Here is a 27,627-nt window from a genome sequence, read left to right on the forward strand (position 1 = left end):
CAAGCCACATTTATTTAGGGGTAATTTGCCAAAGGAATCACTTGGGTTGGTTTTTATTTCTGCAATTCTTCCCAGGGACCCATCCATGAAGAACACCATCCAAGCTGAGGACCTGATGGAATGCTTCAGGCTGCCATGGCTGCTCAGCCAGGGTCCCCAGGGCCAGCGTCCCGCTCCAGAAGGACGGCATCCATGCTTCCCTCCGTCGGGGCCTGTCCCTCCCAACTGTCCCGTCTTTCTGCCGGGTTCTGAACCCTTCTTCTTCAGCCCTTCAACCAATGAGGCAGGAGAATAACTCGGGGGGCAGGGGGGGGTCCCGGAACGACCCATCCAGTAACTCAGGACACACAGAGGAGTCTCTGCCACGCTAAGCGCAAAAGGAACTCTCCTTTCTTCTCAAAGGTCTTGCTCTGGTTTTAGAATTCCCCCAGCTGACGTTTATCAGGTGGGTTACTGGGTGCTGACCTCAGAGAAGGCAAAACTGGGTGCTGCAGGGGGGTGGGGAAGAAAGAAAGCACAGGTGTAAGTATTTCCATCAGAATAGTGACCACATACTGAGCTCTTTCCATCTCTCTGGCCCAATTCTGAATTTCACAAGCACTCATGCGTGACAGCCTCGCCACCCGGGAGGTGGATACTATGATTCCCATTTTAAGGATGAGGAAACCGAGTGTCAGAGAGGCTAAGTTACCTGCGTCTAAGTCATAGAGCCAGGCCTGGGGGCCCAGGTCTGCCCAACCTCAAAGCTCGTGATGTTAACCACCGTGCTGTCCGGCCCCAGAAAGGGGACACGGCGCGGTGCCCCTCCTCTGAAGTAAATGTAATCAATTCAACAACAACAAAACAACAAAATCCAAGGTTTGTTGTTATCCCTGCTCCCTAATCAAATAACGCCTCTCTGCCCGAGGTCTCCAACAGGCGGCCTGCGGGCCGGGATTCGCCCGGAGGCTTCCCAAATTTGGCCCACGGCCTTTAAAACAACCTGACCGGCCTCTACAGGCCTTTGAGTCTTGTGGCTTTGGCCTCTCATCACACTCGCCTCATTGGACCTGTTTCAAAATGACAGAAGTGCTGTTCTCCGCAGAGTTTCAATCCAAGCACCTCTGCTGAACACGGTGGTGGGGGGGGCCTCCCAGATTCTCTGCCACCGCTGTCATGCCGGCGGGGCCGCTCGCAGCCACCGTGCAGCTGTCGCCAGCGGGTGTCCAGGAGGCCACACGAAGCCCGGCAGCACCTGGAGCATCCCGTGGTAATCCCGGGACAAGAACAGCGGGGGAAACAGGACTGCACGCGACTTCAGAGTGGGGCTACTGTTTCACCGGGTGGAACCTGGCCAGGTCCCTGACCTCACGCTTCCTCAGCAGGATCTTTCTCCGCTGCCATCATCCGGGAGTCATGTGTCCTCAGTGCTGGTGTGATGAGAACAAGCACAAGCCACCGTCCCCCAAACGGAGGAGGCCAGCCTTCCTGAGCCCAGCAGAACACGGCTCCCTTCACGGCCTGGGTGCCTATTATTAGCCTACAAATAGAACCATGCCCATTGCCAGCTCGCTCCTTCTGTCCTTACTCCTACTCACTACACGCCGGGTGCCTTTTCTAGGTGCTGTACTTCCCTGGGAGTGGAGGAAGGAGAGAGCAGGAATCCGACTCCATATTTTTATACAGAATGCAGCCTTCCCGGCAATCACATTATGTCAAAACAGCATAAGCCATAGAATTTAAAAACGTAAGAATTGGAAGGGACTCTCAGATTGGAAGGAAAATTGTGACACAACGTTTGTCCAAGGATCTATGTGGTACCCTCTCTATTAGGTTGTGTTCAATCTCTAATGAGGCAGAGGCACTTCGCTTCTCCCTGACAAAGGTGCCTCTTTTCACCACTAAATCAATCATCTTTAGCCCTAATGACCTTTAAATACTCGAGACTGGGGGGGGGGGGGGGGGGCTCCTGGGTGGCTCAGTCGTCAAGCGTCTGCCTTCGGCTCAGGTCATGATCCTGGGGTCCCGGGATCGAGCCCCACATCGGGCTCCCTGCTCTGCGGGAAGCCTGCTTCTCCCTCTCCCTCTGCCCCTGCTTGTGTTCCGTCTCTCGCTCTCTCTCTGTCAAATAAATAAAAATCTTTAAAATAAATAAATAAATAAATAAATCCTCGAGACTGGGTATGATGGCAAGTTTGGTGTTACTTTTCTATCCAGCAGAGCGTCAGCTTCTCAGACTTCCCTACTACGTAGAAAAATCTCTGTCCTCAGCAGAGTGACATCCCCCCGCCCCCAGGGTGATCTAGCTACAGTGCCACATCTTTGCTAACTCCTTCCCCACCCTCCGGACACCTGGCCCAGCAGGGCCCAGAAGCGCTCTCACCATGGTCATGTAGGTGGCCTCTGCTTTTCCACTGGATTCTTCTTCCTCCTCCGTCTGCTCCCGTGTGGCTACTGAAGAGTAAACATGTTTCTGGGTAGGTGGGGGGAAATAGTATAAACATTACTAAAAATCAGCAAATGTTATGTGTCAAAGTAAAAAGCCACCTACTACTGTTCACAGGGCATCGACACCAGAGGATTATTAAGAGCTAGCAAATGATCATTGATAATGATAATTCAGTCCCCAGTCTTCCCGAAAATTAAGAAAATTGGCTAGTCAGCAAAAAGCTCTATCTTAAGAACCAAATTCTTTGCTTCAAAAGACAGACCTCTTCGTTTGGATGGGCACTTGGGTAGCAGCAGGGAATCCTTATCTTGCCAGATTATTTGTACTTTGTGCTTAATTCCTTCTAATTAGAGGCATGGCAGGATGGCATTGATCAGCACCTAACCGGGGACAGCTCTTCAAGAGGGTTTATGGGGCAGGGACAGACCTCGCTGGACTTCACATTTGTGAGGTCGGTGGTACTTTGTGATTCATGTTCCTGTCACTATTTGGGGAGGTGATGTCATCCAGTGACAAACTCTTGGCCTTCTGGAGGCCCTTGCACTATATTGTGACAAAATCCTACTCTTGGGTCACAAACAGGGCAAAAGATGGGAAAGTAAATATTCCAAGAGGAGTTTTTAAAAGAAGGGAAGGAGGGAGCGAGGAAAGCAGGGAGGAAGAGAGGGAGGAAAGGGAGCTTAAGGAAATGAATTCATTTCTCAGACCCTAATAGCAATTACTTATAGCTCTGTTACAAACAGAAGAATGGAAGAAATGGAAGAAAAAGTTCTTCTTGATCCTCTTTTTTTTTTTTTAAGATTTTATTTATTTATTTGACAGAGAGAGACACAGCGAGAGAAGGAACACAAGCAGGGGGAGTGGGAGAGGGAGAAACAGGCTTCCTGCCAAGCAGGGAGCCCGAGGTGGGGCTCGATCCCAGGACCCTGGGACCATGACTCAAGCCGAAGGCAGACGTTTAACAACTGAGCCACCAGGTGCCCCAATCCTCTTTCTTAAGGTCCCTGAATATTTAATCTGAACCATTAACTCCTTCACTTAACTCCTGATTATACCACAATTATCCCTTACGGTTCCACAGTGCCCAGAGATTATGAAGCCCTTGCAGATCATCAGGTTATTTGAACCTTAAAACAGGTCAACTTTGTTTGTCCTCATCCTCATTTTACTGGTGAGAAAAGTGTGGCTCTGAGAGGTGGCAGAGCTGGGCTTGAATAGGGATTTCTTTTTAAGATTTTATTTATTTATTTGTCAGAGAGAGAGCGAGAGAACACAAGCAGGGGGAGCAGCAGAGGGAGAGGGAGAAGCAGACTCCCCCACTGAGCAGGGAGCCGACGCAGGACTCGATCCCAGGACCCTGGGATCATGACCTGAGCCGAAGGCAGACGCTTAACTGACTGAGCCACCCAGGCATCCCATGAACGTGGATTTTCTGACTCTGAGTCCAGTGCTCTTTCCTGTGGCCCTACCAGAAGGCCCTGTGGACCCACCCCACTCCCTCCTGGGGGACTCTCACTCTGGTGATGAAGACTTCCCGAGCCCCTGCTCTGTGCCCAGCACTGGCCAGCATGCTGAGCTATAACACCGAGTAAGACAGGCCACGCAGAATGACAGTGACTCCACCTGGATGGAGCCGTATCCACCCTCATTGGGCACAGCAGTGAAATGGAGATTTGAGTTCTTCCCTTACCTCTGGATCAGCCTTCTTTATGTTCTCCAGGTTTTTTACCAGCGTTGTGGAGGTTACTGAGCTGCAAGGCAGGAAAAGCAGGCGGAATTAGCTGGTGGGCACTATATATTCAAGGGGGCCTGCCTGAGACCCCACAGAGCCTTGTGAAGAGGGGGACCCCAGAAGAGGAACTCTTCTCCCTAGACTCCCCAGTTCACCATGATAGAGCAAAAAGCTCTATCTTAAGAACCAAATTCTTTGCTTCAAAAGACAGACCTCTTCGTTTGGATGGGCACTTGGGTAGCAGCAGGGAATCCTTATCTTGCCAGATTATTTGTACTTTGTGCTTAGTTCTCTCTGGTGGAGAGCAGGGAGGCATTCTGGAGGGAGTCTGGGCTAGACAGCTTCGAGGTCTCTATTACCTAGCTAACATCTTTCTGTCCACACAGTTTTACGTGAATTAATAGCGAGCGCCGCCCTGGGGATTCGATGTTATCAGAACCTAGGACTGGGGAGATGTAGCTGAGCCAGCAGGGGGCAACAGAAGCTCAGCGACACCCAGTTCAAAGGGCTCCTCCCCCTGAGCGAGGTGGCCAAGGAGATTTAGCGCCACAACCCCCCTCCCTCCCCATCCCCAGCCGCCAGCTCGCTGGCCCATTCCCAGCCCTTGGCCTTTGATCTCTTGACCATCTGCCTTCTGCATCTGCCACTGAATATACTTCCCTTTTTTCTGTTTTGGCCTAAGGTAGAGCTAAAAAAATAAATAAATAAATATCAGGGTTGAAGCTAGAAAAGAAACCGTATTTTTTTTTGTCTCAAAGTGGAGGGAATAGTTTTCTCATACTTTCTGGTTACAAGGTTGTGTGTTCTCATTGTAAAAATAATTCAAATAGTAAAGAAACAGAGGGAGTTGGAGGTTGAAGTCCTAGTAAACCTCCTGCCCTCATGGGACCCATCTTCTCTTTTCTCTCAAATAGCACTACTGAGACTTTGGAATTACTCTTTCTCAGCGCAGGAACGTGCGCTCACACAAAATATATTTATTGTATATGCTGCTACACTGAGCATTATATAATTTTCTTTTTTATAAAACTGAGATCATACTGGGCGCCTGGGTGGCTCAGCTGGTTAAGCGACTGCCTTCGGCTCAGGTCATGATCCTGGAGTCCCTGGATCGAGTCCCGCATCGGGCTCCCTGCTCGGCAGGGAGCCTGCTTCTCCCTCTGACCCTCCCCCATCTCATGTGCTCTCTCTCTCTCTCTCATTCTCTCTGTCTCAAATAAATAAATAAAATCTTTAAAAAAAAAACAAAAAAACTGAGATCATACTACATATTACACATGGGACATTTTCCCATGCCATTACATTCAGGGTTGTGCAGTTATGTCACCGAGTGGAATACTGATTCAGTGACTCATTAGCTGACAGTCACTGTGGATGATTTCAGTGTTTAATTATCATCAGGGCTACAGCAACTGTGTTTACAAATCTCAGGATATCAGTCTGATTGTTTCTTTAGGGTAAGCTAGTAGACATGGAAGTACTGATTTCATTTTGAGGGAGACTGAGGCCCAGGGTGGGGCAGTGAGTCGATAACAGCTGTCTAACTCTGGGCTCAGGGCCATCTGCAAGCCCAGAGCAAAGACCCTCAGAGAGGCCAGCCAAGTTCAAACCAAGTCAGAGAGGCCCTGGGAAACGGAAGTGCAAACCCAGCAGGCAAAGCACTTTCTGCAGAGTCCGTGTTTCATGGGAAAGGAGACTCAGAAGGCAGCACCCGGTAATGGGGGTCTTTGCCCAATGACAGCATCTCAGCAAGAGAGCCAGTTTGCCCCAGCAATGTATCTCATCATGGACAGTTGGGTAAATGGAGGGACATGGGCCTGCCAATGGCCAGTGAAACACTGTTGCTATGTCTGGGCATCTGGGCATTTCGGAGACACTGGGTGAAGGGGGGATGCATTCAAGACTTTAACAACACATTTCAACAACAACTTAGGGCATCCATCCAAAAATACCCTCTCAGAATTAGAATGTGTTCCTTTATATTTTTTTAAAAGATTTTATTTATTAATTTGAGAGAGAAAGCACGATCAGGGGGAGTAGCAGAGGGAAAGGGACAAGCAGACTCTGCATTGGGCATGGAGCCCAACGTGGGGCTCAGATACCACGACCCTGAGATCATGACCTGAGCCGAAATCAAGAGTCAGATCCTTAACCGACTGAGCCACCAGGCGTCCTAGAATGTACTCCCTTAAATAAAGCCAACAACAACCCTCAGGATCCGATCTTCTCTATGAAGTGGGTATTGTGGATAATTCAAAAACCATTTCTCTCAGGCACTGAACGGCACCTTATAGCTCTTGTATATGATTTATACTCTTAATCATGCTCCCCTTAGACCACCATTTACAAAAGAGCTGACAATCTCTGTAAAATACCAAAATGAAAGAGGAGGGTGTGGGGACATGCGAGGCTTTTCTGGAACACAGCAAGCGGAGGGCTGGGGTCACTACAGAGATGACATCTAGTGTGACAACCACGGACGATTCTATTTTAAAGTACCCCCTTCTGTGAGAATGGCATAGTTAGGACCCTATCACTCTTCCACTTCAGGTTCGAGGCACCACCAGCCTCCCAACCCAGCCCTGTACCTCTTATTCCTGTGGGTCCTCTTCACGATCAATATCAGAACAGGAAGCAGCAGGATAGTGCCACAGACAAGCCCCACGATGATCACCACCTGATTACCACCCAGGATCTCAGGTCTGAGGGCTACTGGGGTCACCAATGCTTGGGAAAGGAGAAAAACAATGAGAGGGTCTCAATAATCCAGAAAAGAGCTGTGAGTCCCACCAGTTCTATACCAAGTAACCACAGCCAAGTCAGGAAGTTGGGGGAGAAGGCCAGACTCCACCCCATGCTGAAACACTGGGACTCCAGCTGTCCCCATTCGATACAGAACCAGGTCTGGCCCCTTGCTTATCCCTAACTACAGTGTAGATTAAGGTGGGTGGGAGAAGAGAATAGCACTTTACCTACAGCAGAGTTTCCTTTGACATTAACAATTCTATCTTAAAATAACAGACGTTTTAGAGGCTGCAGATCCTTCTATAAGAAAGTGGTTGGTTTCAAAAGGATATATGGTACAACACTCAGCCCCATAGTCATGATACCAAGTAAGGCACTTGCACCCAATGAAGAGGTACCCTTCATTCATTTCCTCAATTCACTCTAAATACGTACATAAACACTCCTGGGTGCCATTTACACTAGGCAAGGAAGCCTCAAAGACAAATAATGCATGGTCCGTGCCTTCAAGGAGAGGGACAAACATGTCGACGGAAAACCACAGACTGCTATGGGGGCCATGATGGAAGTCCATATGGGAAGTCCAAAAGGGTACCCAATTCTATGCAGAACAGATGAGAATCTCTCAACAACAGTTTTAAAGTTTAAAAGTCTTCAGGAAACATCAAGTTTGTTCGGCGGACGATATGGAAAAGGATGGGGGCGCATCACACACAAGGTCTGGAGGCCCAAGAGGATGGTACGTTCAGAAATTAGAAATAGTTCCAGGGGTCTGGCTCAAGGCTGCATTTTTGCACATGGTGGGGAATTAGGCTGGACAGATAGCAGAGTCTCGGTCATGAAGGGCCTTGATTATCCCACCCAGGAGTCTGGCTTTCTTTCTGTAAATGATGGAGAAACCAACCACTGAAAGACTCTGAGCACCGGGAAAGAATGTTGAGATTTGTGATTTAGAGCAAATGGCACGGAGAGCTGCAGGGAGAATGCAAGCAGGGGCGGAGAATGAGAGCAGACACTGGCTAGAAGCTTACAGGCCAAGACAGAGAGGAAGACAGCTAGAGCGTGGTGTAGGACTGGAAGGAAGGCAGACTCAAAGTCAGTAGTAGAAATGACAGGACTGGTTGACCTGTGAGACTGGGGGGTCACGGGAAAGGAAAGAATGAGGTACAACTCCCAGGCACCCAGCGAGGTAGCTGTGTAGATGGTGAAGGTGTTGACTGAGGTGGAGATGAGCTGGGGAGAGGTGTGCAGGAGGAGGTCTGGGTATGTTGCATTTGAAGTATCTGTGGAATATTTGGCTAGAATTTGATGGATACATACATGGATTAGACAGGAAGGAAGGAAAGGCGGGAGGGAGGGAGGGGGGAGAGGGAGGAAAGAAGGAAGGAAGAATGAATCCAACATAGAATATATTGTATAAATAAAGAATACAGTGTCCAATACTACTCGGGCAAAGAAGGCTGAGGGTGGGTAATTAGAGCCACATTGGTGACCTAAGCCAGAGCAGAGGCAGAAGCAGAAGCAGGGATGCAATGCACTAAGGCATTAATGGGAAGTGAGAGAGGAGGCACCACATTATGGCCTCTTAGCAAGCTACCTGGCTGGGTCAAGAAAGAAATAGATCATTGATTGTGGTGAAGGACGCACAACTCTGAATATACTAAAAATCACTGAGTTGTAGGCTTTAAATGGGTGAATGTATAGGATGTGAGTTATTTCTGTTTTAAGAAGAAGACACAGGATGAGAGCTAAAGTAGACAAGGACAGAAGGTGAGAGGAGGAGGTGAGCATATTTATTTGTTGTTGGTTTTTTTTAATTATTTATTTGAGAGAGAGCACACACGTGAGCACAGGCAGGGGGATCGGCAGAGGCAGAGGGAGAAGCAGGCTTCCCGCGGAGCAGGCAGCCCGATGCGGGGCTCGATACCAGGACCCTGGGACCATGACCTGAGCCGAAGGCAGATGCCCAACTGACTGACGGAAAACCACAGACTGCTATGGGGGCCATGATGGAAGTCCATATGGGAAGTCCAAAAGGGCACCCAGGTGCCCCTATTTTTGTTTGTTGTTGTTGTTGTTGTTGTTGTTGTTGTTGTTGTTTTGAGGTGAGCGTATTTATAGGCTGGACAGCAGAAGCCAGTAGAAAGCGCGAGGTTCCTGAGACAGAGAAAATGAGCACTTAACTGAGCACAGAGGTGTGGATAAGCCCAGGGCGGAAGGGAGCCTGGCATGGCGGGACAGACAGAGAGGTGAGGATGCGGGCAGATGTAGTTAGGCCTGGGTGGGGGGGGTGATAGCGGGGCTTGGAGGTTGAGTGAGCTCCCACTCATGGTATGTATTTTCTCTGTGAAGTGGGAATAAGACTTCTGAGAGTGAAGAAATCCATCTGTCCCTCTTCCCCCTCCAGCTGGGACCCTTTGCTATGTCTTACAAGAAGGCGTCTCCAGAGATTCAAGTCTCTGGTCAGAGGTAGTGAGGTGTGTTCCCTCCTCACCCGCATCCCTGCCCCCAACAAACCACAGCCAACCCCCAGCGCAGGGCTCTAGCAAAAGGCAAAGTCCACAGGCCACATCCTGACTGTTAACTGTGTTACCGTTTAACTTTAACCCCTCACTTATCAACCTCTCTCGGTCCACACAATAAAGAGTCTTTATTCTATACACCACTGGCTTTAATGTACAATGTTTACCAGGACGGAGAACCTTTCATCAGAGAACACCTCTATGTGGGGTTCTGGTCCCTTCCTGTTTTCTGTCTGCTCTGTGCTGTCTCTCACCAGCTCAGGGTCATTTTCCCTTCTGCTACACAGCGTACAGCATCCGAGGAAAAAAGACCTTGGACATCAGCTCCAGTCCATCTCTGAGCTCCTGCATCTTTAGATCGGTATATTACACGGGCAGGCAGTGAGTTCTGGCCGAAGGCTGGAGTTCACCAAATATTAGCTCCCTCATCTTTGAGGTACCCGCAGGGCCAGAACTAGAGGGAGGCAAGCAAGGTGCCTAGGGCTCCAGATGGAAGGAGGCATCACTGTGAAGGTCACATAAGTCCAGGGTACAAGGACTTGTATCAGGATATGCAAGTACAGCACCTCAGAGTCATGCCTCCTGCAATTCTGCACCCTAGATGCCTCTCTGGCCTCACCCTAGTCCTGCCATGCCTACTAGCTACGAGGCCCCTCATCCCTCCCCAACCAAATGTCACATACTCCGGGGCTCTTTCATGATCACGTGCAGCGCGGTGGTCTTCCTGAAGGTCAGGTTCCCCAGGTGAATACTACAGGTGTAGCTTCCTCGGTCAGACTCCTTCACTCCTTGCAGCAAGATAGACGCATCATTGTGCGAAGTGTCCCCCACCAGGGTTACACGGTTCTGAAAGCGGCCCCAGTTCTCGGAGTACCCCACAGGGACACTGAGTTTGGGGTAATAACGTAACACAACCTCCTCCTAGAAGGGAAAAGCAACATATGAGATTGCAAGGACCGAGGAAGACAGGGCATGGGGAAGGTTGAGTGGGGGGCTCTCAGGACTTATAGGGCCCTGTATGTGTGGGCAGTGAAGGTCTGATCAGACAGTATGAGGCATCATGAGTCATGCACACGCGTGCGCGCACAGCATGTGTAGCTGTGAAGGACGCACCAAACCACTGTCCCATTGGCAGAGAGGGATAAGGAAGGACAGGGGGACAAGGGGTGTTCCCTTTTGTACTTCTCCAGTAAAAGGAAGTAAAAGTACACCTTTACTTCTTAAGGCATTTCCAGTTGGATTTCCAATAGGCACTTGAAACATGTCTAAAACTCAACTCCAAATTATTCCCCCAAACCAGCTCCTTCCAGTCCATCTCTTTTTGGTAAACGGCAAAGCCTTATTCCAGATGCTCAGACTAAAAATCTTGGAGTCATCCTTAACTCCTCTCTTTCTTAAACTCACATTGAAAATCCCACAGCAAATCCTGTCACCTCTACCTTCAAGACAAATCCAAAATCTAGCCATTTCTCAACTCTTCCATGGTTACCATTCTGGTCCAAGCCACCTCATCTCTCACCTGAATTCCTGCAAGGAGCTTCCTTACTTGTCTCCCTGCTTACTCCTAACTACAGTCTATTCTCAGCAGGTGAGCCCTTAGAAATAGAAGTTAAATCATGCTACTCCTCTACTCCAAACCCTCCGATGGCCCCCCATTTCTACTAAAAGTACAAGGCCCTCCATGATCTGCCCACTCCATCTTCCTTTCTGATTTCATCTTCTACTTTTTCTTCCCTCACCTACCTGGGTCACTTTACTCCATCCACACTGGGCTTTTTGCTCTCCTTGAGTACTGGCCTCAGGGCCTTTGCACTTGCTACTCCCTTTGCCTGGGATACTCTTCCCCCCAGAAATACACATGGTTCACTCCCTCACTTCCAGCAGATCTCTGCTCAAATGGCATCTTTTCAGGGAGGTCTCTCTGACCATCCATGTAAAACAAGAAGCTCAAATGCCCGCTTTCTTGTTCTCCATAGCTCTTGCTATTACCTGACATACCACATATTTACTTCCTCCTTATTTTACTGTGTATCTCCCTTGATCTTGATCATAAGTCTCCCATCAAGGCAGGAGCTCTGAGTGTCTGCCACACCAGTGCTTAAAATAGTTGTTAAATGAGTAAGTGTTGGAATTTTTTATAAAGGGAAGTAAATATTACTATTTTTAAAAGCTTTTAAGAAAAGTAAATGGGTATACAGATACAAACATGAATGAAAAGACCTGGTCCCTAATATCTTTTCTCTTGTGTTTTGAACTCACAGCTCAAAATTTCTTTTGCGACCTATTTTCTGCTGTGACTCACTTGGTGGTTGACGTCTAAACACATGACGGGCTCCCAGAGGTGAACCTGGGACTACATGGAATTCCCCATCCCCCACCATGCCGCCACCCTTTCACCCCCACTCAGCATACAGGAATCAAGTGACTTGTTTATAGGGGTGACTGGGAATATGTCTTAATAGAAAAGCTCCTTTGCACCTTAATTTTTATTAATAAGTGACCTGGGATATCCCCCACAACACACCTTGACCCGTATGTACATCACCATGCACGGAGGACATCTAACAGTCTAGTGAACTAATTTGCCACTTGCTGCTTCAGAGTTCCCATGAACCACTCCATACCCTGGCCTCCAGGACCTTCTAATCCCAACATCGGGAGCACCCATAAAGACAAAGAAAATTCCCTCCATCCCATAAGTGGGGCAGTGGGGCACAGAAGAAAACTTACCAAATTAACCCAAATAAAAATAAGAATGCAATCATTCTTATGCCTAGCCCAAAGCTTAGAGACAAGGCCACAGAAGTCATCCCCCTCCTTCTTCCATAGACTCTACAAAGAGGGGAAGGGAAAAGAGGAAGGAAACTAAAATGCAGTGGCCGAGACACATACAAATACTTTACACGGACGATCTAGTATATGTGTCTTGACAATCCTACAAGATGAACAGCAGCAGCAGGAATATCATCCTCTTCTTTGTCATCTTCATGAGAGTCATTCTTCCCACCACGAAGCTGAAGTTGCCCAGCCAAGTGGCTGAGCTGGAGTCCCGGTTCTGACAAGCTCCAAAACCCAAGCCCCTTGCAACAGCACGGCATGGCACCTGGGGCCTAAATTCTCCCTCTCCCCACACTGTCCTGACACCATCGGCCAGGGGCTTCTACTACACACTGATGGTTCCTCCTCCTTACCTTGGCGTGCTCTCCTGATGAGAACGTCCAGTCTACCTTGGTCATGCGTTTCTCTTCTGTGCTCTGGAAAACACACCCCAGCTGAGTCGAGTCACCTACATGGACCATGAGCTCTGGGGATAAAATGGTAACTCAAGTCAAACCCAAGGTATCATCTACAAAAGTCAAAGAACTTCCAGAAGAGATCATGTTTAGCCAAAGATCCTCAGCCATAAAATCAATGTCACCACCAAATATTGCACACATTCACTCCACAGATGAGCCAGATGATCCTGTGTGGACAAAGTACCCAGCGGCCTCTTACTCCCAGGACACTCCATGAATAAGAGAGTACCCATGGATGCCCACACACATCAACTCTGATGGGTCTTCATACTACAGTAAACGCCCTGTGATTCCCTTTAGTTCCCTGCTCCTTCCCCTTTTCTAGAATTTCTCCTGAGTCCCAGCTCCAATTCAAGCTATACTAAAGAAAGTACAAAATCGGAAGGGGAGACGAACCATGAGAGACTATGGACTCTGAGAAACAAACTGAGGGTTCTAGAGGGGAGGGGGGTGGGGGGATGGGTTAGCCTGGTGATAGGTATTAAAGAGGGCACGTATTGCATGGAGCACTGGGTGTTATACGCAAACAATGAATCATGGAACACTACAACAAAAACTAATGATGTAATGTATGGTGATTAACATAATATAATAAAAAAAATAAAGTACAGAAAATCTTGAGGCCCCCTCCTTCTGTTCACCAACTTAGACACCCACATCTGCTGAACATAAACAGGAAGTAGAAAGTTATATAACTTTCATGCTTATGTATAACCCACTGGCTCTTCTAGCTGAAAAACTGATTCACAGGCGATTTTCTTCAATTTCTTTTATTCTTTTTACAAGTTGTCTTAGGACTTGCTTAGGACATTTCTGGCTACAGTACAGATCACAGGACTGCTTGCTAATTAGGCCAAGACAATAGACAGCTTTCCTCTTGGTTTTTTTTTCTGTTTCAATCCCTGCCCCCACTCGCCCCGCAAGAAGATCTCTCTCCCCCTGCTTCAGGCTTCTCAACTCCTAGGCTCTTCCTTCTGCTTATTTGTATAATCAGCTGACCCCGTCATATGCTTATTGCATAAGTCATTTTGAGGGGTTCCTGAAAAAAAAAATTAGCAAGATGTTTCTGATTTTTCAATAATCTGCTACACAAATCAACCACAAAGTCAGTTAAGAAAAGAAAGGCAGGATGGTATTTAGGGAGACACAAGCCTAGGTCTTAACTGTTCAAAAGAACATTAGGCAAAGCTCATGAAGGAACAAACACAGTGCATAACCTGACCTTTTCATCAGAATTGTTTCTCTGGGAGCACATGAACTTCCTGCCCAGCAGGAGAGATGCACAATAGGAGGAAAGCAAAAGAAAACAGGAACTTGAAACTCTATGGAGGGAATCATTTTGTAAGTAATAAAAATTCACTCCAAAGAATACCGGTAGGGAGGGAAAGTCCCTCTAAATCCAACAGTACATTAAGAACTGAACTATATTTTTAAAATGCAGTAATAGGGGCGCCTGGGCGGCTCAGTCTGTTAAGCGTCTGACTCTTGATCTCAGCTCAAGTCTTGATCTCAGGGTCGTGAGTTCAAGCCCCACATTGGGCTCCACACTGGGCATGGAGCCTACTAAGAAAAAAAAAATACGATAAAATAAAATGCAGTAATAAACACCAAACCATTCTGCACCTTCCATTGTAGCAGGCATGTGCCAGACACTTTGTATGTAGCATGTCAGCTAGTCATCACAATATTTTGAGATATGCACTGTTATTCTCCCATTTTCAGAGGAAGAAGGTGAGAGAGCCCAAAGGCACGTGGCCCGTAAAAGGCAGAGCCAGCACATAAACCCAGGCCTGAGGGAAGAAAATATCACTATAGTGTGCCACCTCCCATCAGTGGAAGGACAGCTGATTCTACAGCAAAGGGTAGAGGAAGCTACTGTTATTTTTATTTGCAAGAATACTGCCAATAGGGGCGCCTGGGTGACTCAGTCGGTTAAGCGTCTGCCTTCGGCTCAGGTCATGATCCCAGGGTCCTGGGATCGAGCTCCGCATCCAGCTCCCTGCTGAGTGGGGAGTCTGCTTCTCCTTCTCCCTCTGCCCCTCCCCCACAACTCATGCTCTCTCTCTCTCTTTTTCTCAAATAAATAAAATCTTTAAAAAAATTATTAAAAAAAATTTTTTTAAAGAGTATTGCCTATAGTATTTAAAATAAGAACTATGAGAAAAAGGAAGTGAAGGAGTAGAACAACTATAAACTGACGAGTAAACTTTGTAGAGAAAAGTATAGATGGCTTCACATGGGGGAAGACAACCTCCATCAGACAAGCTGAACAACTTTCCAGTGGCCACCAGGCACATTTTGAGGAGTTGGCTCTACCCCCTTCCTGGCTAGAAGGGAAAAATACAGGTTGCTCCACTGGCTACTGAGGAAGGATGTGACTAACCCTAAAATTGCTCTAGCCTGTTTCCATGGATGCTCCTTTCGGTTCATGCCCTCTGTGTCTCTTCAAAGAGGGAAAAGACGCCCATTTTGTAGACCATGCTTGTATGGACAAGTGTCCGGGCAAGGCATCAGAAGACAAAGTGGAAAGGAGTAGCCCAAAGATAATCCTTGGGGAAACAGCTGATTCGTTTCCTCTTTCTGGAGAACTACAGCTTTGAAAATCAAAAGAAAAATGTCAATGGAAATCGGAGGGGGAGATGAACCCTGAGAGACTATGGACTCTGAGAAACAAACTGAGGGTTCTAGAGGGGAGGGGGGTGGGAGGATGGGTTAGCCCGGTGATGGGTATTAAAGAGGGCACGTTCTGCATGGAGCACTGGGTGTTATACGCAAACAATGAATCATGGAACACTACATCAAAAACTAATGAAGTACTGTATGGTGATTAACATAATAAAAAAAAAGAAAAGAAAAAAAGTACTAAAAATGAGGAGAGGGCACCAGAGGCCACCTTCTACAATTCCTTCTACAATTCTGTTTTTTAGAAACTGGATTCAAGTGAGGGATGCTAATTCAAGAAATTTACTCATTTGGCAAATGTTTATTGACTGCTTACTCTGTGCCAGGCATAGTGTCCAGGCTGGTCAGAGGACAAAGAATACAGACCCACACGACCAGGGAAGGCACAACTGGACAGGTGTTACAAGTGTCACCGAAGAGGCGCACCGGGTACTCCAAAGGAGCTCACTAACAGAGTGGACCCAAACAGCTGGGGGAGGGGAGGAGGTCCAGATTCTAGCTCCCTAACTAGACCGCAAACTTTCCTGGGGCCACAGACTATTCCCTCAATGCATACTTTTAAAGAATGTATCTTATTCTGCAGTTTCCAAACTTTTTTTAAGGCAGCAGAATTCTTTCTTTACACAAATTCTTACCTGGCAGCCCAATGAATAAAACAGGAAAAAGAGAAAGGACTTTGGACCTGACCCAGTCCTCTATTAACCCCCTGCCCTGTTCCCACCCTTTGTTCAGCCTACCAGGTTTGCTGAACCTTCAGGCTTCTACAGGGCACAGTTTAAAACCACCAGTCTATGAAGCCACTCTCCGTTGACAAATGGGAAAACGAAGACCAGAGAAGTTAGGGAGATCTCATCTCTTTTCTATCCCCCAGAACATTTACCTAGGGAACCTACGAGATACGGACATGGCATCAATGTGGATAACTGATGGGAAGTACCAGGGTAGAGTAAAAGGAATAGGGACTTTGTTGTCAGAGATGCCAGGGTTCAAGTACCAGATATGCCATTTAATAAATATGTGTCCTTAGTCAAGTCGCATCTAAGCCTCTCTAAGCCTCAATGACTTCATCTGCAAAATGAAAAGATCATTACCTCCTACACAGCATTTTCATGAGAATGGAACACATGTAAGGTAATAAAATAATCATTCTTGGGGCGCCTGGGTGGCTCAGTCCTTTAAGCATCCGACTCTGATTTCGGCTCAGATCATGATCTCAGGGTCGTGAGATCAAGGCCCACATGGGGCTCTGAGCTCAGCACAGGGTCTGCTTGTCCCTCTCCCTCTGTTCCTCCCCTCACCCCCCCTTAAATAAATGAATAAAATCTTTTAAAAACAATAAAATAAAATAAAATAATCATCCTCATTATTTTTATGAAAGAGCACCAATTATTGTGGATTCACTCTCTGGTATGTACCTAGACCAAAGGATGGCATTTGTTCAACAAAACCAGTTCCCTTCCTTCTTTGCACGCCGAATCTCTTGCCCCTTCACCCTTCTCTAAGTGAGCATTCACATACCTTTGGGTTCCTCCAGTAGTACATGCAGCACCACGGCTTTTTTGAACACTAGGCTCTCCCTTTCCCGCCGGATTTCGCAGGTATAGGTTCCCTGGTCAGCTTCTTCCACATTTTGGAGCAGGAGAGAACCATCATTGTGTAAGATGTCCCCCACCAAGCGTACACGATTCTTGAAGCGCCCCACAGGCACACTGAGGTTGGCGTAATAGTACAGCACATAATCATCCTGGAGGGCAGCACAACATTGGGGAAAATCTAGAGTCAGTGGCACCAGACCTAGGAGTCTGGATCCAAAAGACCCTGTTCTGTGGCAGTGGCAGCATCACCACCACCACCACCATCATCACTACCACCACCACCATCACTGCCACCACCATCACCGCCACCACCACCATCGCCACCACCACCACCATCATCACCACCACCACCACCATCGCCACCACCATCATCACCACCACCACCATCATTGCCACCACCATCACCACCACCATCATCATCACCGCCACCAGCATCACCATCATCACCATCACCACCATCACCACCATCATCATCACCACCACCACCATCACCACCACCACCATCACCACCACCACCATCACCACCACCACCACCACCATCACCACTACCACCATCATCATCATGATCAAAAAAGTACTTGGTACCCAGCGAATAATAATAATGTGCCAGGCAACGCTCTAACTCGGACATGGCCCAGTACCTTATTTTATACAAGGACAAACGGTGAAGCATATTCACTTCTTACAGTTTAAGGTAAAATGTAATGCCCACTCTGAAGACCACTCTGGGGATCTGAACTTTTGAAAACCTTGTCTCATGTTCACCCTGTTTTCTGCCATGGCCCCCAGACTGGATGGCATTCAAAGACATGATGCAATCCCCCAGACTGGGAGTTGTGACGATCCTTGGCTGGCATGTTGGCTGTCACTCCTCCCCTTTCTGCCCTCCTCCAGGCAGCATATCATACAGCCTGTGAAGGAGTCATCATCAGGGAGTGGCTTCCAGGCTGGGACAAGGAGCCCTGGGAAATCCTTATTTCTACTTACACCATGGGCCTATCCCTCTTATAATAAAAAATACTAATAAAAATTTGAGTGAGAGTAGCATTATAGTAAACATGCTATGAGCTACAGAAAGAACATTTCATCAGCAAACTTCAGGACCTTACTGTTAGTAACACATTACTTAGGATGTATTTCAGAAATGATCCTAAGATACAAATGTCTCCACAGAACCTCTAATGAGGTTTATACACTATTTCCCACTCCAAAGAGCTCCCATGAAAGACCATGCTGTATCAGTTGATCCTAACACTTGAACACCTGAAGCAGCCCCATGAAGGAGAAAGAGGTGAACTCTGGGGCATGGAATGCTCAAAGAATCTGGCCCTCTCCCCCACAAAAAAGATTCCTGTGACATCATTCTCATGCCTCTTCTGTCTAGACCAATGTTCTCACCTTCCTCAGCCCTCCCACCCACCTATACTACTCTACAAAGGGCAGACATCAAGAAAAGAAACAAAAAGAACTTTATGTGCATGTCGTCCATTACTTCTCAATGACCCAAAGGTAAGCGTTACCATTATGATCATGACCTTCAATCTCCACAGATGAGGAAGCTGAAGTTCAGCAAGGTTGAGTAACTTGCCCAGCTGATTACACAGCCAAAGGGCCAAGCTAGGAAGAGGCCCAGTTCTGACAAGCTTCACAGCCCAAACTCTTGCAACACCATCTCATGGCACCTGATGACCTGGTTCTCCCTCTCCCCTCACTGTCTTGACACCACTGGCCAGGGGCTTCTACGGTAATATTTCCTCCTTGTTACCTGGGCGTGCTCTCCTGATGAGAACATCCAGTCTACCTTGGTCACACGCTTCTCTTCTGTGCTCTGGAAAACACATCCCAGCAGGGCTGAATCACCCACAGGGACTGTTAGCTCAAGGGAGGAAACAATCAAGTCATTCAGGCCCAAGGAATAATCTATAGAAGTCAAAGGCAAGAGGAGACATCATTTAGACAAATACCCTCAACAACAAAAATCAGTTAATCACTAAGTAATCTACATTAAGTAACTCTACATCTTCCCTCCCCAGATCACCTGACACAAAGTACTCAGAGGCCCGTCACTCAAGCCAGCATGGCATTCCCAAGGGTAAGAAAGATACCTCTAGTTACACACAGGCCTCCCAAGTCAGAGGGGTTCTGCAATCTTCATACTGCAAAAATGCATATCTGCTCCCATTCTCCTAACTGGTCCCTTCCCCACTTCCCAGAATTCCTTTCTCCAAGCTCCTTTCTAAAGAAAGAAGAGAAACCCTGACATCCTCCTTTCAGGTCACAAATTTAGACATCCATGAACAGGAAATGAGATGTCTCTTGCTCCTAGTTTCCCATGGGTTCCCTATTCACAGGTATTTTTGCTTCCTTCCTCTTTTCCTTTTTTCTAGTTCCTTTACAAAAACTTATCTCTGACTTGGCTGGCTGATTCTGGCTGTCGTGCAGGTCCTCGTAATTAGACCAATACAGGGGCGGCTGGGTGGCTCAGTCGGTTAAGTGTCAGACTCTTGGTTTCAGCTCAGGTCATGATCTCAGTGTCCTGGAATCGAGCCCGGCATCAGGCTCTGTGCCCAAACCAGAGTCTGCTTGTCCTGCTGCCCCTCCCCCCCCAATAAATACATAAGATTTTAAAAAAAGAAAAAGAAAAACATTCTTAAAAAAAATGAGGCCAATACAAAGCACGGCTCTCCACTTGAATTTCCTTTGTGCTTGTCTTCTCCCCACCTTCCCATTCCAGCTTTGCCATCAGCCCTGGCTTTTCAGCCTGAGGGTGGTTTGCACGCATGACACCACTCCACTATCTGTATATTGCTCAAGTCATTTCTCTTTTCACTAAAAGAGAAAACCCTTACATGGCTATTTCTGTTTTCACAAGATGTGCTCTATGCAAAGAGACAACAACATCAAGAAAGACACGTTTAGATGCTGGCCAGTTTATATGGAGGAAAAGCCAAGTGAACGCATGTGGGAATAAACAGAAAGTGTGCCAGTCTTTCCACGCAAGCTGAGAGAAGAGCATCAACTTCCTGCCCAACAGCAGGCACATGGTAGGGAAGACGGAAAAGAAAACATGAACTCCAAACCCTTTGGAGGGGCTTGTTTTGAAAGAAATCAAAATTAGCTCCAAAACCTATTTGGAATTTTCCTGTAAGGAAGAACTGAGCAGCTTGATGTGTGGTTAAAGGTGTAAGAAGCGCAAGTAATTGAGTCTGGGGAGCGCTGTGTGTGGCAGGAGGGGTGGAGGGCAGCTAGAAAGCAAAAGTGGCCACGGGAGCGGGAGCGAAGAGAAACTCACATCGGTCGAGAAATGGCTGAAGAAAATGAGACTTTCTACAGAGGAGGACAAACCTCTCCACAAAGAAATACAAACCCCCTGATGCCAGCAAGCCACTAGCTCCAGGACTGGGTTGCTAACTCAGGCTGGGAGGGCTGCTTCCCGCACCTCTGAGCAAATGCCTAAAGCCCCCCTGCCCAGAGCATGACAGCCCAGCTCCTGTAAAAACAAATTCTCTTAAATACATCCTCTTTTCCGGGGGGTGGGGTGGGGGGTGTCTGTGTGTCTGTCTGCCTGCCTGTGTGTGCACACTCTATGTTTCCTGGAATTAGAGCAAAGGCAGTTAGTTCTTTCTGTACTTGGCTGAGTCGGTATTTAGGTTACCATGTCCAGTTACAAAAAAAATAAAATAATAATAATAATAATGAAAAAGAGAAAAATAAGAGACGACGAGAGCAAAGCACCTCCTGAGTCATTTATTCCTCCCACAGAGCTAGATCTGTGGATAAAGAGAAAAGGCAGGGAGAGAGGATGAACAACTTAGAAAGAAGAGCTGAACCACAAGCAGCAGCCCTGAGCACGGAGGGTTCGGAGGGTTCGAGAACAGGAGAGTCCAACCCCACCTGCGGGGGCAGCCCGAGGAGGTTTTTAGAAGGAAGTGGAGCTTACAGAGAACCCTGAAGGGTAAGGAAGGCTTAGGCAGGCTTGCTCGGGGAAGGTGAGGAGAGAAGAGCTCTTGGCAAAAGAAACTGCCCCAGATTGTGAAAGAGCTCAGCACATTTGTGGAACCACAAGAAGGCTGGAATGGCAAAAGCATGAACACGGGGCTGCAGGGATTCTGGGGCTCTCTGGTGATTTCATTTCCTAATCTGAGACTAGCTGTGGTTTTAAAGTCACAATTGAGAATGCAGGAATCCCAGAGAGAAATGTTCTTTGTAGCACACAGGAAAGTCCCAGAAACCCCAGCTCAGGACCCAAAGGCCTTCGGTGTCTAATAGAAACACAGGAAGATTCAGCTTTCCAAGAAAGAGCTTGCTCCCTGGCTTCGAAAACAGCTGTTCCAACAAAACTCTGAAGTTCCAGGTTAGGGTTTCCCGTTTTCAACAAACCAAGGGGGAAACGAAAATATATAAAATTGGCTTTTGACAATGCACGAGACTTATGAGAAATCAAGTCCCCTCCTTGATCCCTTGGTTTCTACTTACCCAGTAACACTGGCATCAGGATGAGTTTCAGTGGGCAAAACATGCTGCTCACCAATTTTTCAATCTTTAGATAAAAGAAAACAAAAATCAGAAAACAGCATCAAGAGAAGTTTGTTAATCTAGCAAACCCACAGTCAGTGTCTCCGTGGGCCAGCCTCTGTCTGAGGCTCTGGGATGCAGCCCCGAACAAGAAGGGCAGAGTCCCCGCTCACGTGCAGTTTGTAAGCAGGGGGGAGATGGAGGGGGGAAGAAAAAAAGAGGCAAATGAATGAACAAGAAAGTAGCAGATGCTGGAATCTGCTATGATGAAACAAAACAGAGCGGTGTTTGGAGTGTCGCTTGGGGGCCACTTTAGACTGGCTGTTAGGGAAAATTAGATGAAAGTGGCTTTTCGAGAGGAAAAAAGCAACTAATTTCAGGATATTCTTGAGGTGACAACCCTAGCGATCCTACAACCTCACGGTTTCACACAAACAGGAGATTACAGGAGACTCAGCATGAAAGTTTTGCCTATCTCTCCAACTAAATTAAAATTGCCACTTTTAAACAGATAATGTTCAGGACGTGTGGGAAAGGAGATACACAAATGAGAAAATTTTCAACCCAGTTAAGGTATTCACCAAGCTCTGTGGCAGAAAGAAGCTGCATGAAATGTCCATGGTGAGGTTTTGGTGGGGGGGTTGCCCCTTTTTCCCCACTTCCTTTTTTTTTTAAGAGAGGGAAAGAGTGGGGAGGGGCAGAAGAAGAGGTAGAAAGAATCTTTTTTTTTTTTTTAAAGATTTTATTTATTTATTTGACAGAGAGAGACACAACGAGAGAGGGAACACAAGCAGGGGGAGTGGGAGAGGGAGAAGCAGGCTTCCCAATGAGCAGGGAGCCCGATGCGGGGTTCGATCCCAGGACCCTGGGATCATGACCTGAGCCGAAGGCAGACGCTTAACGACTGAGCCACCCAGGTGCCCCAAGAAAGAGAATCTTAAGCAGGCTCCACACCCAGCACAGAGCCTGATGCAGGGCTCAACCCTAGGACCCTGAGATTGTGACCTGAGCCAAAACCAAGAGTGAGACGCTTAAACGACTAAGCCACCCAGGCGCCCCTGCCCCACATTTTTCTTAATGAAACAGAAGAAGACCAACTCCACGGAGTTGCAATCCAACCAGCCTTGGGTTCCTACCACCTACTGTGGCTGGTCTCAGCCATGATCCCTGCACCCCAAAAATCCTGCCACTGAAGGAACTCTACCTAGAACCTTCAAGGAGGAAAGGTCTCTTTTGTGTAATACCATCACAGTACCCTACCCAGCTCTGCTGGGAAGTCTACCACATATGGTGGTCATTTTAACTTGTAAAAAATGATTACCTAAGAGAGTCCTTACCTGAGTTCTAACCAACAAAATCCTCCATCTGGAAAATCAGGGTCAAACTGTTCAAGGAAGTCCTACCCTAGGTCCCATTTATGCAGAGAAGTCAGTTGACCTTGTTCAACCTCGGTCCCCTTGCCTATAACATGGGGATAATAATGCAAGGATCAAATATGATAATGTAGATAACAGTGCTTTGAAAAGTTAGAAATCATCACCACATAAGATCTTATTTTTCATAACCTAAAATCAGATAGGAAATAGAATTTGTTGTGTTAGGAGAGATTTGGGTTCTGAACATCTACCTTTAGAAGAATGGCAAATGGTGAATCAGAATGAACTGGAAACTTTCAAGTTTCAATTTTTGAATCCCATCACAACGTAGATAATAATTAACACTGACTCAGATATACCAAAAGTCACATTAAGTTTCCCCAAACATAAGTACACCTGATGAAAAGGCAGATCTCTCTCAAGATAGCCACAGTCCTCTTCTGGCTCTGATGCCCATCCCACCCCCCAAGTACCTGGGTGAGCATGATAAAGGACTTCCTTTATAGCATGTCATGGTGTTAATGCATCATATCTGGATTTCTGAGACCCCTGCACATTCTGGATGCATTCGTCTTCAGGGAGTTGGTTGTGCTCCCTCCTCTGTCCAGCAAACCATTCTTGTACATCCCCCCAGAGCAATGCACCATCTACTTGGAGGAGTAACAACTGATTTACGCGTCTACACCAAACCCCACTAAGTCTACAGTCTCAAGAAGGACCATACCTTCTTGTGTCCCAGGCCTGTGCCACTGCCCCGGGAAAGTGCCTGGCATATGCTGGGACATGCTGGGTAAGTGCTGCTGGCTGCCGATGTGACCATCACGTTGAAATCAACTTAGATCTCCTACAACCGGCCATTCTATTCTAAGACAACACCAGCGATCCCAAAGAGACTCTGAACCTGGTCACCAAACTCAAGTCACTCAGAGCCACACTCAACCATTTTCAAACAAATTTTTAAAAAATGTGCAATCTAATGAATAGAAGATACCATTTTTGGTTCAAAGTACTCATATGCACCATTAGAACTCTCTGTAAATGAAGAGAGAAACAATGAATTCATGGAAAAAGCACTGAATTTCTAAAAAAAATTCTCCTCCTGGGTCAGACCTTCTATTAACTAATTCTTTGCTCTCTGGGAAATCGCTCGATCTCCCTGGGCCTCATCCTTAACATGAAAGGACCAGACTTCTTCGGCCCCCTTAGTTAATATAGGAGCACGCTAGAAATCAGTCGTTGATATGCAATAAATCACAGAGGGCGATGTGCCAGGAACTGCCTGAGCACCTTACACATTGACCCACTTGATCTTCACGACAACCCTGTGGGCCCTCACAGATGGGGAAACTAAGGCACAGACTGGAGTGACTCGCCTAATAATGCATAGCAAGGGGCAGGGCCAGGATTTAAACCCAGACATTCCGGATCAGAACCTGTCCCCTCACAACGCGGTACTGTTCCTCATGTTTGTGAAGCTATCCCATGTTTTAGAGCCCAGCTTCTCTGAACTTCATTTATCACAACAGGATGAATCTGCTCCTCTGACTGAATGCTCTTCCCACCGGCTTCACCCAATGAACTCCTGTTCAGCTTTCAGATCGCAAGCTAATGTGGTTTCCTTAGGGACCTCTCTCCTGAGCCACGCTCACCAGGTCAGATTCCTAGCCACAAGTTTTAACAGTACTATTTATCTTTCCTTCAGGGCACTTGTCACAATCTCTAATTATCTATTTATTTGTGTGCCTGTTTGATTAAAGTCTTGCTCTCCACCCTCACCTCCCAAGATGATAAGCTCCATGAAGCCAAGAGCTGAGCCTACGTGCCTCTGCATGTCCAGGGCTAGCACAGAGGGAGGCCCAGGGGGGATCTGGGAACCATTCGTCAAAAGAGAGAGCAACACCTAACAGGGCCAAGGACACTTTAGTCAAGTTTTGATTACCTTTAGTTGGCAAATATTCAGAAATTCCTATTGTGTGTGTGTGTGTGTGTATGCCGAATATATATGTCCTGAACATATATATCTGAATAATGAAATTCAGAATTTTACATATACAAACACAGAATATCTATATAAATGAATCTCAGTCTTTAGAAATCCAACCAAAGCATCAGATGCTCCTTCAGCACCTTCATAATAAGACTCCATTTAAATTCTCAGCTTCTACACTGCTTCTTCTCCAGGTCCTGACATCTCCCCAGCAGATGTTCTTGAGATAATTCTGCACAGTAAGGCAGCTCATATGTTGGCCAAACATTTGCACCTGAGCTCATGGCGCTTTCACAATAGAACTCCTGGCAAATGTCTTCTATCACCCCCGGGAGTTGTAACTATAAGGATCCCCTTTCCCATCATTAACAGTGCAGAGGAATTGTTTCCCTTGGCACAATGATGACAGCAAAACATCTTCAAAAAAGAGACTCATGACAATGAGACTACCACACAGGATGTGAAAATGACCCCCGAATATTACGTTATCACAAGACAAAATAGGGAGAGGTGCTGTCTGAGAGCAGGTGTTTGCCCCCCCCCCACCCCACCAACCCAGAGGGACAACCAGCCACTGAGCAAACAGACAACCGCACAGGCTTCCCTTACATAGCCCGCCTCCCACTCCCACCGCCCCCCCAATGCTAAGTCCCCTCAGTTTACTCTTGGCTGCGCACCTCCAGGCTCTCATTGTTTTTAGGTATATGAATCCATGTAACCACCCTAAGGCACGAACTTCTGGTCCTTCCAAGACCACTTATCCTACATCGGGCAGGGAGGTTACATGGCTCCTTGTAAGAGAATCTCAATGACATTGGTCAACCCTCTAACCTGAGGGGGACTTTGGAAGTCATTACTGCTGCTCCCTCCTCAGGGTTACACCTAAACCACCCTACAATAGGCCTTCATGAGATCAGAGCATGACGAATACGGACACTGAGAGGTTTAAGTTCCTGACTTCTTAAGGTTAAATATTGACCTGTCTGGGGGCGTCTGGGTGGCACAGTCAGTTGAGCCTCCGACTCTTGGTTTCAGATCAGGTCATGATCTCAGGATCGTGAGATCAAGCCCCATGTCCAGCTCCACACTCAGCGTGGAGTCTGCTTGAGACTTTCTCTCCCTCTGCCCCCACCGCTAGTGCACACACCCTCTCTCTAATAAATAAATAAATCTTCAAAAAAAAAAAAAATATTGGCCTGTCTAGGATTGGGAGAAAGGAACTGGTGAGGGACAAGTGCTGCTGTGAGTTGAAGGACAACTAGTCAGGAGGACAACTAGTCAGGAGGACTAGTCAGTCACTGCTCTACCTAAAAACAGAGGCAACTTATAAGCTAAAGTCCACCACCATCATCATCTACTCTTTCATTAAGAGCAAACCTCTTCCCCTTTATTCTCTGAGGATCTTAACAGAAGTGACTCTACACTACAGAAACGAAAACTGCACCCACCAGCCTACCTTACGGCAGTCCCTTCCAGCAAAGGTTGAGAGCCCTGCAAATGTGGCCATCAAATTAAAACCTTCAGAACCAGCTTCTGAAAAGTTTGAATCACTTCTTAAGAAATGCAAAGCAACGGCTTACCCGTGATGAGACGCACCCAGGGGAAGCAGCGCGCTAGTTCTGCTAGAGTGCAGTACCCAAGTCCGACTCCAGACTTCTGCGCACAGGCCAGGCTCAGAACAAACCAAATGCGTGCATTGAGGTGGCTACAGAGATGCAAACAGGAACCTCTAAATCAAGGTTCTCGTTTCTGTCATCTGGGCCATGACCCAATTTTTATTTATACTTTTGTTCTAAAAAGAAGTAATAAATTCAACTTACTGAGGAGAGCCTCAGATTCCAGACCAGGGCTCATGCCGTCTCCCCTTCTAGATTACAAGCTCTCTGAGGGCGGGTTTTTGAATGGCATCGGGCAAACATTCCCCAAGAAAGAAATCAGCTGCATGCAAACAAAATACAATAAATTTAAGATGCACACAAAACGTTTTGCTCTGTTTAAAATACAGCAACCTCAAAATAATAAAATAAAATAAAATAAGCAAACTCTCACTTTTTTCTCTCAACACAGAGGTGCAATACAGCCAGGCAATCACTCAATCCCTGCCTCCAAAGACAGACCCGCTCAGTCCTCCAACTTACCAGGTTGATTTCCTCTAACCATGTGATGTCAGCATTTACAGAACACAAGTAGCCTTTATTCCCCTGGTGAACCCCTTGGGCCATTTGGACATCGTAGATAAGAACTCAAAGCTTCTTCACGTCAAGATATCTTTTGCTTTTAAGTTGCCACTTCTAAATAAGTGTTCTCAGTATACACACCTTCAACCTTGGCTTGACCTACACGTGGCCATTTACTTTTTTGGAACTTGTCCTGTATCATTCACAAAGTTGTTGAAGGGGCGCCTGGGTGGCTCAGTCGGTTAAGTGTCTGCCTTCGGCTCAGGTCATGATCTCGGGGTCCTGGGATCGAGCCCATGGTCGGGCTCCCTGCTCAGCGGAGAGCCTGCTTCTCCCTCTGCCGCTCCCCCCACCCACCCCGCTCCTGTTCTCTCTCTGTCTCTCAAATAAATAAATAAAATCTTGAAAAAATAATAAAAAGAAAAGTTGTTGAATATTTGCTCTCTCAAGGACTATGCTACATGATTGCATGGTAAGGCAACAACATACATAAATACTCCCACGACGGCCTGTTTCAAGCTACCAATCATTTAACAATGGGCTTGCAGAATTCCTAAAAATTTAACCATCAG

General features: G+C 47.0%; 1 protein-coding gene across 4 annotated transcripts; it reads right to left on the bottom strand.

The window, feature by feature from the left end:
- Positions 1 to 26,741, bottom strand: JAML (junction adhesion molecule like). Of its 4 annotated transcripts, none has more exons than XM_032428004.1 (11): positions 26,699 to 26,741; positions 22,853 to 22,976; positions 21,477 to 21,540; positions 18,766 to 18,920; positions 16,924 to 17,149; positions 12,619 to 12,731; positions 10,111 to 10,348; positions 6,749 to 6,887; positions 4,119 to 4,179; positions 2,363 to 2,452; positions 1 to 488 (listed from the first exon to the last, which is right to left on the bottom strand). In XM_032428004.1, the coding sequence occupies exons 3-11, from the start codon at positions 21,517 to 21,519 to the stop codon at positions 417 to 419; spliced, it is 1,137 nt and encodes a 378-aa protein (XP_032283895.1). In that variant the 5' UTR covers positions 21,520 to 21,540; positions 22,853 to 22,976; positions 26,699 to 26,741; the 3' UTR covers positions 1 to 416. The 4 variants fall into 4 exon arrangements, with proteins under 4 accessions (XP_032283895.1, XP_032283894.1, XP_032283893.1 ...); XM_032428003.1 differs by lacking the exon at positions 26,699 to 26,741 and adding an exon at positions 26,459 to 26,556; XM_032428002.1 differs by lacking the exons at positions 22,853 to 22,976; positions 26,699 to 26,741 and adding an exon at positions 26,459 to 26,556.
- Positions 26,742 to 27,627: the final 886 nt, after the last annotated feature.

This window comes from Phoca vitulina, unplaced genomic scaffold, assembly GCF_004348235.1.
Source record: "Phoca vitulina isolate PV1807 unplaced genomic scaffold, GSC_HSeal_1.0 scaffold38, whole genome shotgun sequence".
Classification (NCBI taxonomy): Eukaryota; Metazoa; Chordata; class Mammalia; order Carnivora; family Phocidae; genus Phoca; species Phoca vitulina.